At 52.7% G+C, this 10,110-nt stretch overlaps 1 protein-coding gene across 1 annotated transcript; it reads right to left on the bottom strand.

Annotated features, from left to right (window-relative positions):
* Positions 1 to 1,188: 1,188 nt before the first annotated feature.
* Positions 1,189 to 9,374, bottom strand: BMP15 (bone morphogenetic protein 15). Its single transcript, XM_027818622.3, has 2 exons — positions 8,534 to 9,374; positions 1,189 to 5,840 (listed from the first exon to the last, which is right to left on the bottom strand). Exons 1-2 carry the CDS (start codon positions 8,877 to 8,879, stop codon positions 4,984 to 4,986), a joined length of 1,203 nt encoding a protein of 400 aa, XP_027674423.2. The 5' UTR covers positions 8,880 to 9,374; the 3' UTR covers positions 1,189 to 4,983.
* Positions 9,375 to 10,110: the final 736 nt, after the last annotated feature.

Below are 10,110 nucleotides of genomic sequence, written 5' to 3'. Positions count from 1 at the left end.
TGTCTGTAATTGCCCATGCAGGCCCTGCGTCCTAGGTCTGTGCAGGGCCATACCACCAATAGCACACTACAGTTAATCTCAGCATGGGCTGGGCAGCTTGCTCTGCTCTGGTCCATCATGTACCTATTCTGAGGACACAGGACTTCAGCCACCAGGACTCTCAACCCAGCACCTTTCACCCAGCTCTTTCTAAACAGTTGGTCACCACCCAGTTCATGTGAAACACAGAGAGTGCCTGTGCAAACCTAGGACTGGCTAACCACGGTCCCTCCAGACCAGTATGTGGCTCCAGCAGTTACCTAGACCAGCTGCTTCACAGGAAGGTGCAAGAACCCCCATTTTGGATCAGATGACGCCAGAATAATCTGACCCTAAGGGAAGTTCTTTCCCTACCATTAGTAGCTGGCTGAGGCCCTGGAACATGGTCATTAATTTCTCCTGGATTTCACTGTGGATTTTCCCACCATTCAGGGAGGGGGTTGCCTGTCTTTAGCCATTTTCAGCAGTGGGAAAACAGTCCTCCCCTTCCCCCCCCTGCTCCGAAAAAGCCACTTGGCCTTATACGTTATGGTCCTAGAACATACCAGCATCCTTTTCTCATACTTATTGATTTCACCAGCATAATTGAGGCCATGAGAGCTGTGACATCCCCTATTGGCAGAGGGTTGGGGTGACACCTACAGCATACACAGCTCAGCTTCTGTTCCCTGGGCACTTCCCCATTTAACCCTGTCCATGAGGATCTTGCATGAAGCAAGAGATACAGTGCTCCCCCTCAGCTGGAGACTTTATATTCATTCTTTCTTTGTCCATTTTCCCTAATGTAGCATAGAAGCCACCTTGATGGGAAATACCTGCTTTGTGAATGGAAAGCAACAGTCTGCCACCTCTGTATAAGGATGCTATAGCAGTATGGATCTTTATTATTATTTATATTACTGTAGCAGCAAAAAGCCTCCATCACAGCCCAGAACTCTGTTGTGCAAGGTGCTGTACAAAGACCTGTCCCAAAGAGCTTGCAATCTAACTATACAAGGAGATGAATACAATGAAAAACTGACATCTAAATAGAACAGACAGATAGGGGAGGGGGAGAACAAAGCAGCAAGTAACCAATATGATGGCAGTAAAGGGTAGGTTAGTTCCACAGTGGGGTTTTTTGTAATTTTTTTTTGGGGGGGGGGGGGGGGTAGGGATAAGCTACATAGAAAGAAGAGAAAAGGGATGGGCAGGGGTAGAATGAGGCTAAGGTGAAGGAACTGAGGGGGAACATGGAGCAGACAGCAGATCAGCACAGGGCAGAAGCAATCGGACCTTGCTGCTTTTGAGTGCATGCCCCCAGCTCCCTGCACTGGCTGTGCCTCTGTTTGCTGTTGAGCCTCTGACTGGCTCCTCTGAAGTTTTCCCTCTAAGACCACATGGCAAAGGGGAGGAGAGACATGACACCCCCTCCACCACAGACTCTGGGGGACACTAGGGTCAGGTTCATTGAAGTTAGGAGCCTAAATATCTTTGAGGATCTGGGTGCTAGTGTCAGGGGGTTTCCCCAAAGTCACCAGCTTGGCCAGTGGGAAAGGGAAGAATGTGCTGTTCAAAAAGATCCCCCTCTCTTCCCATACACACACTTTAGCACACAAGATTCCCTGAAGCAGAGCTGGTATTTGTGACACTCCTTTGGCCAGCTGTACAGCTGCACTGCCCTGCTGATCAATTTTGCTGCCCCAAAGTCCCCTGACTGAGCACTGCCAGCCAGGACCCATGCCAGCCTGACAAACTAGAGCTCAGCAACACACCTCTGCATTAATATGGATTTGTTAAATATCTTCTAAAATTAAATGATTCATTCAATAGCTGCCTAAAACCAGACACACCCCTGGGAAATCTGGGATGACTTTACACACAACCTCTGGGTTATGAAAACCCATTGATCCACGGGTACTAAACTTCCACCTGGGGAGGGGCAGCCCTGTGCAAGCCAACTACCCCCCACCTGCAGCTAGAGGCTGGGGCCATGGCCGTGGCCTCCTGAGCAGCAACTCCCCTTTCAGCCTCAGCCCAGGTATTGCCACATCTAGTCAAGCAGCCAGTCTCCTCCCACACTGGCTGGGGCATTTAATGCAGCTCAGAGGGTCCCAGGCCAGAGCAGGCCCTGGAGACTGAACTCTGCTCACAGCTGCAGGGAAAGCCTGCCACACACAGAGTGGGGCGCAGGGATGCTTCGCTGCTGCCTCTGCTCGGAGTGACAGACAACTGCAGGCTCCAAGGCTGGCAGCTCAGGGCCAAGCACCACTTTACATTGCACACTGTTTAGCCTCTTCTGCAGTGTCGCCGAGGTGGACAAGGGCTAGCACTAGAGATCATCCTGGGCATGTGAGGTAAGAAGGAATCTGAGTCCTTCTTAGCAAACCATGTCACCTCACTCAGACTCACAGGTTAGCTCTGCAATTGTCCATCTCCTGGCTCTTTTCACAGTTGAGGAGACCCCCCCCCCCCCCTGCACCCTGCTGGGGAAAGGTGGTGGGCCGGTTCAGAGCCACCATCTTGCCCTCAGCACTGCCATTGATTCAGATTGTCCTTTGGCATAGCCCAGCTTTGGATCTGAGCTTTGAAGCTTGTGCATCAGTCTGTGGGTAGCTACCATTGTTTCCTGGGCACTGCCCAAGAAGGGCACCCCACTGCTCCAGCTGCTGCGTATGTCACTGCGCCTCTCTGCGCTAGCTGCCAGGCCTTCCTAGCTATCCCAGAAGTAAATCCCCTCACTTGCAGAGGGGCTGTGTTGTAGGGATCTTTGCCATAGCATCCCATGGCATGGCCTTGAGACAGTGGCCAAGAGTCCACATGACCTCCAGGGAGATGAAAGAACAATGCCACCCAAATCACCTTCCACTTCCAGAAACATGAAGTTCAGCAGACCCTCTGCCAGTGAAGCAGTCACCAGCCCTGGAACATGCTGAAAGGGGAAAACTAGACAGGGGCCTGGACTCAGCCTGTGGGAGCTGCATAGCAAGATGGGGTCTATTTAACAGAATCAAGATAGAGCCCTTGCTTGCCTGAAGTTGTCTGCCCCCAGACTTGGATTCTTAACCCACTCCTTGCCCAGTGGAAATCTGGCACATTAGGGGTGGTTAGAAAGACCTGCCAGTAGAGGACAGGTCCCTCCCGCCCAAGAAAAGGCTAGGATTCTCTTTAGCAAAACAAACCAATTTATTTACATAACACTTAAATACAGCATATAATAAATAGAAAAGATCCAGGCTGTAACAGGAATTCATTAGATTATGGCAGGCTACAATCCATTCACAGAAAGGAAAGCAATGAAAGCCAAGCAACATTGTAACCAGGGTTCAGTGGAACTGGGTCAGGTTGGTGCAGCAAAAGGTAAAGAGGAAAGACTAGGAGAAAGGTCTCTGGACTCTGCTTCTAAGGTGCTTTGAACCAAAGGGAAAGAAAAGAAAAAAGGTTGCATTAAAGACTAAAATCTCATCCAAGTTGATCTGGGGGAGTGATGGGTTTCAGGTAGTTCCAAGAGAGTCTAAAACACAAGTGTCTAGTAAAGGTGGGCAATTTACTAGAGTTCACAGCTGGAGGGGATTAGCTGGAACTTGCTGGAGGCCTTGCGTGACTGGGCCCTAGTGCTAGGAGATGAGTTGCATCTCAACGCCATCGGGCCCTGCAAGGGGTTGCCTTTTTAAGATTAAAAAAAAGTTTAGTGCTTCACTTGAAGTATGTTCTTTTCAGTTCCTAGAGAAGGACTTTTAAAAACTGCCCTTCCCTCTCCACTGAAGCCATGGCCCAGAAAGACCCAGGGCTTTGAGAAAGTGACTCTCCAGATCCTGTGCTCCCCCCTCACCATGCATTGTCTCTAGAGCCCTCTGGCCAGCCCCTAGCTCACATAGCCCAACAAGCTACTGATGCAGACTACAAAGGTATTTATTTGGACAGGTCAAGTGTACATGTGATCTACTGGGATTAGTGGCCAATGCCAGAGCTGGACAGAGAGACAGCAGATACAGAAGTCACAGGACAGTACCAGCCTAAACTCAAATTAAGTATATGGAAGCCCTTAAAGTGAAGGACCCACACAGAAACCAACAAGCCAGCACTGGTGAGAGGGAGACATTGACCCATAGGGGGAAGCCTTTGAGTATTAGAACCAATTGGCATCATCGCTCCCTGCTCCAGACTCATTTTAGGTTCCATTTGCCTGCAGAAGATTTAGCTTCCCTGCCCCAAAAATCTTCAGTAGAAGAGGCCCAAGCTCCAGGCATCTCACCTACAACTCCAGCCTAGCTACTATTCCTCTAGAGAGTTCTGAGGAGCACATTGCCACCTTCTCCATGGCCCCTTGGTACATTGGAGCCATGCCCAGTTCCCACCTTTCCACGCAACTGTTCTCGAACACAGATGGAACAGTCTCTTCATACAAGAGGAAGCTCAGAGAGCATCAGACAAAACCCAGATGGCATGACAGTTAGTATATTCTCTAGATGTCAGTCCATCTCACCGCCCTGCCAATGACTGAGCCATTTGACTAGTCATGCTTCCATCCAGTCCCGTAAAGCTCCCTAGCAGGAAGAGGAGTGCCCTGAAGAGAAGATACAAAGTGGCAGTCCTTTAATACAAGGCCCAGCAAACTCTTCCCTTTAAAAACTGCTATTCCACAACATTTGCATAAAAATCCATTTGTAAAACATCCCAGCAGAGCCCAGTGTCCATTGTGCAATGGAGGCGGAGGACCAAGCCAAAAAAAAAAAATTGGACAAACTTTCTTAAAAACCCAGATCCTTTTGTGTGTGTGTGTGTAGAGGGGGCTGTCAAAAATGCAAAAAATTAAATGCACATTAAGCAAACTACTTCAGACAGCTGGGCATCTGGTTCACCATAGACTGAGTTGGAGTGGGGAGGCCAAGTGAAGAATCACCATGTCTTCATGCAAGCTCAGATGGTTGTTAGACATGGTGAATGGTTCCAGTGGGGAGGGCTTTATCTACAGGTGCAGGACTCTGCTATCATGTCTTCATACTCTTTATAGAGGATGCTGCCACTTTGCTCAATCATCAGCACACTGATGGGGCTGTACTTGTAGGGCACACAGGAGGGTCGGGGGACACTCTGGTCCACCAGCTGGTTGATGAAGTTCTGCACGATGGCATGGTTGGGGGAGTTGTAGCCATAACGCAGGATGCGGGGGCATGTGCCCTTGCAGTACTTGGGGTTGTACCGGTGGGGGGCGATGATCCAGTGGTCCCAGCCCAGCTGGTTGAAGCTGACCCGGAAGGAATGGAGAGCACACTCATCCTTCTCAGCGCTGGTCTTCTGCGAGTAGCTGGGGAGATCCAGGATGAGGTTGCCTGCCTGGCGAGCTTTGCGACTCAGCACTGGCCCATCAGGAGTCTCCTTCAAGCCAGCTTTCCCTGTCTTGGCCCGGAGGCCTTTCCGAGTGTCATTGAGGTAGAGCAACAGGAAAGGGTCATTCATAGAAGCAGTCTCCTCCCAGCCAACTTCAGGCTCTGAGCCATCAGCTGGTCCCAACCAGATACACACGTGACTAAGGCGGAGCAGCTGGCTCTTCTTGGAGTCCCAGGCCCATGGCAAAGAGTGGGAAGTGATGTCCCTCTCCTCCCAGCTGTCCATCCTAGAGGAGACAAGGGCATTCCTCTTGCCTCTTTGAGGAGGTGAGAGCTTTGGAACCCCAGCCTCCCCAGCCAGCTGAACCACACAAGAGAGCTGGCCATGAGCCACTAGCAGAGTCTTAGAATAAACCACAGTGGCTCTCACCAGATGTTCACTTCCTGGCTGGACATTCAGGTGGTAGTCGAGAGTCTGCATGTACCAGGGACCTGTGGGGGGGGGGGGGGGAGGGAGGAGATGGAGTTAGTGTTCCCAAAAGCAAGACAGAACAGCCTCAAACTTACATACAAGCCACTTTGGGGAGTTTGTACCCATGCTCCTGGAACAGCCAGTGCCCCCTTTCACCCTCTCCTCCTGGAACTGCCCACACCCACCTAGGAGGTAGCTCAAACGCTCCCATGCATCTCCTGAAGGCCTCAAAGGGGCACTAAGAATGACCTGGATAGACCAGGCTTTTCTGCCCAGTTTGCTTCTTTAGAAAGAGTGCCACACAGGATTATTATTATTATTTTTTTGATGAAAGTAGTTTTGTCCCTCAAGTCAGAAAGTCAGGTAATTTTGACCTGGTTTTTCCTAGAAGGCTTTATGGACAGCTGGAGATGTTTACATCATTACAGAAATCAAGGAAGTGAAACTTGATTGAGAGGGGAAGCTGTTTTGGTTAATTTAACTCAAGTGTCCAACAAACTGTTGGAGGAATGCTCTGTATCAAGTCTCCAGGCTGCTCCCACAGGTGCCCCAGAGAGATCTCTAGCAAGAGAGCCATATTCCTGATCTTCTGAAAGAGACCTTATTCCTTCTAAATTGTTCAAGCTCTTTATGCATCAGAGAGAGCACGAAAGATTTCCTCCCCCACCCCCGATTTGGAAAGCATCAAGGTCACATGGAAGGCATTAGAGAAGTCCAGAAGGTACAAAGCCCCAGCCAGGAAGGTGCTAGAACCAGATTAGCATATCAGCATCTTGCAGGGCTGCCTGGAGGAGCAGAGACAGATGGGGAGGGAAGGAGCATGCCTGCCAGCACAAGACAAGGCCATGTCAGAGCTGGGAAGAACCTCGGCCCTCACCAAGAGGGCAGGAGTTTCCCTTGAGCCAGTGCTGTGGCACCATCTCACATAGCCTCTGGCTGAACCTAAACCCCCCTTGCATGTGAACACCTGCCATGGCAAGAGTCATATGCCATTATCCACTTGAGGCAGCCGGGCATAGTGGTAAGGACAGGAGTCAGGCAACCTTGGTTTCATTCTTTAACATGCCATGGTCTGGTTGTGTGACCTTGAGAGAATTATTTCATTCCTGGACCTCGTTGCCCCCCCATGGACACAGGGTGTCCCAGGAGCACCTCACCGGGGTGCGGGCGGAAGAGGAGCCTGCTCACTGCAAAGCGTGGCCAGACTGATCACATCCCCTTTATTAGAGGCCTGGGAAACAGCTGAGCTTTCCTGGCTCTCCATGGCCTCCTTGGCAATGGGAACAGCAGGCGCGCTGCTTGACGCATTGAGGCAGTAGCCAGACTCTCATTCTCCTGCCACAGACCAGCGGGGATGCAGAGCTGTGACTAGGCTGGGCTCCAGCCCTTGAGGAAGGGGGCAGCAACCAGCCCACACCCAAAAATCTTTTTATGGTTCCCAATTAGAGAGCTAACCGGAAGCACTGCTCTTCCTGGCCCAGACTCTGGGTTTGTCCCTTTAAATAGCTGAATGAAGGAAACAAGTCTCTGCTCTGGGCCTCTCCCCAGCAGACAGCAGAACACACCCCCTTCCCACGGCTCCATTTGACATAACAGACTGGACAGTCTTAGTATGAAGAGTTACGCTTGGCTGCTACTTGCATGACTGAGCTGAGTGCTCCTGCAAACAGCCAGCAGCAGACGCCAGGGGAGGCCAGCTGGTTGTGACTGAGGGTAGATTGCCGAGTGCCTGGGAGGGCAATATACCTTGGTCAGCTCTCTGGGCATGGAGGTCTCCCCTCCCACCCAGAAGCCCATGAGAACCAGAGTCCCAAGGTAACCAGGGTCCCTGAGCACCGTGCAGCCAGAGAGCAGGAGGGGTGGAAACAAACAGCAGTTGTGTGCAGGGAGGAGTGAGGTTGGCAGCACAGAGGTGACAAGGCAAAGTCGAGAGTTCACTTCCTTGGCCAAGAGCTCAGTACAGTTCCCATCGTGCACAAGACCCGCAGAGAAGCATGTGGGTGGGACACTGACTTAACCCTTCCTGTCACTAGCTTGCCCAGCTCCAGGCACCAGGGAGCACAGGCAGGTGCTTTGGGCTGGAAAGGGCCAACATGCTGCAGTAACGAACATGGCCGTTTGTGCCAGTGTACAGAGCAGAGCATCCCTGGAGCAGGGAGACCCCCTGTATCCAGCCTGCCCCCAGCCAGGGGGAGGCTCACTAGCTGGGATCCTGATCTAAAGAACCCACACAGGGGCCAGTTCTGCACAACAAGGCCTGGAGCAACAAGACTCTGCAAGGCCACCTGCTGCCAGAAGATCAGCTCTCCTGTTCTAGTGCCAGTGAGCCAGAGCAGGAGGGAGCTAAAGGCAGCATAGAGGAGGAGGGACTGAGGGTGGGGAGCTCTGGCAAAGAAGCAGAATCCTCCTGATTGGTGACTTTACAAGCACAGTCAGCGTTATGGTAGCAGGGTTCCTAGCTCCCTACAGCTGCCCTTCCCACTGCTATCTCCTTCAAGCCCTGGGCACTATGCAGCCAGTGCCCCCCATTCAAACACCAGCCCCCTGGTAACAGAACCATTTCCAGGGAGGCACCAGCTCGATCATCTCCTCCCACCCCCTCCAGCCAACCCCCCAGTGGCTCCACCACCCCAGGAGACCCACCTGCCCACTGCCGGGTGGCTCACCCACCCCAGGAGACCAACCTGCCTGACCCCTATGCCTAGTGACTCACCTGCCCCAGGCTGCCTCATCTTGGTAAAGGGCCTGACCAGGCGCACAGCATTGGTGCCCAGCTTACGGTTCTGGCGGGGTCTTCCAGATCGGTCTGCCACATTCTGGTACAGGTTGAGCATGTAACGCAGCGGCTGCCCGCTGGCCAGCTGCTTCCGGCGGCAGCAGGGCCAGACACTGGGGACCTGCTCTAGCAGCATCTGGATGAGGGGCAAGGAGGACACCCCAGCCAGGGCACTTAGGGTAGCTGGCTCCTTCTCTTCCTCCCCCATACTCAGCTCTAGGGGGAGCAGTGCAGCCAAGAGGAACAAGCTCCAAAGGGAGCAGAAAGGGCCCCCTCCAAACATGGCTAAGGGGTGGGTAGCAGGCTGTGGTTACAGGGGTGGGCAGGGAGCTCTAGAGGGCTGGTGCTATGGAAGCCACAGAGAAGGGGGAAGCATTCTTCTTCCCCTCCCCAAAGGCAGGTGCTTTCTCCCTAGAAAGGGCAGGGTCCCAGGGCTCTCCTGCTTTCACTCAGCTGTTTCCACGCTGGGCCTTTAGGCAGCTTACTTGGGGGTGAGGAAAGTTTTGAGGCAGAATCAGACAATTTCTCTTCCCTGCCCTATTGCCCTCCCTTGAGGGCAAACCCTTCAGGATTAAAACTAGCCCCCCAGGGACCTGGCACAAAGGGGTTCCTCTGAATGCAGTTTAAAAACCCCACTGGCCTGGGGTGGGGGGCCAAGAAGGTCAGCAGGACCAGCACTCAGCAGGGGGGGAAGGTTAAAATCCTTGGGACCCAGACTAGCTCCAGCCCCTCCTCTCTGACCCAGTCCACTGGGTTAAGAAGGGCTTAACCCTCACATTCATTTTAAAGGCCCAGTGTTAATCAGGATTTAAAGGGCCAGGAGCTGTTCTCCACCTGCTCCCCATGCTCTGCTCTGCTGGGGCGGGTCAGGGACAGACAGATCTAGATTACAACACTAGGTGCCAGGCAGGGGAGAATAGGCCTCCCGGACTCTGACTAGCCAGGGGAGTTGGTACAATGGGGGCAGCTGCCAGGGGAGTTGATACAATGGGGGCAGCCATCTGCAGATTGTCCCATAGGCACACTAGGGCCAATGACAGCTGAGGAGGCAGCCTAGTTACCAATAATTGACTCCTCTCTGTGGGGCTGCCTTACAGGGTCTCCCAGCTCTTCAGCACCTGGGGGAGGATTATTAGAGGCTAAGGCCTGGGTAGGGAGACCTCAGTGCTCTTCCCCACCTGCCACAGGATTCCTGGGCCACTGTGAGTAAGCCACTCACCTCCCTGGTCTGTGCCTCAGTTTCCCCATCTGGAACATGGGTTTGAGGATCATGAGCCACCTCACAAGGGGTCAGGAGGGTTGATGGGCCAATGCCTGTAACATGCTTGGAGATCCTTGAAGGGGGAGTGCTGTGTGGCCTTACTGGCCTTCTAGAGGGGAAGTGACTTGCCCAAAGCCACTCAGTGGATCAGTGGCAGAGCTGAGAAAAGGATCCAGTACACCTGAGTCCTGGTTCCCTGCTCCAGAAACAGCAAAGCTGCCAGCCCTGTCCCCCCTCCCACTGATGCAGTGTG

The sequence above is a fragment of the Chelonia mydas genome, chromosome 9 (genome assembly GCF_015237465.2).
Source record: "Chelonia mydas isolate rCheMyd1 chromosome 9, rCheMyd1.pri.v2, whole genome shotgun sequence".
NCBI classification, from domain to species: domain Eukaryota; kingdom Metazoa; phylum Chordata; order Testudines; family Cheloniidae; genus Chelonia; species Chelonia mydas.
This window is presented reverse-complemented; position numbering and strand designations above follow the sequence as displayed.

Coding starts and splice junctions, on each gene's coding strand:
- BMP15 (XM_027818622.3), bottom strand. CDS start 8,879: ATGTTTGGAGGGGGCCCTTTCTGCTCCCTTTGGAGCTTGTTCCTCTTG. Junction 5,841..8,533: donor GATGAGGCAGCCTGGGGCAG/GTGAGTCACTAG, acceptor CCCCCCCCACAG/GTCCCTGGTACATGCAGACT.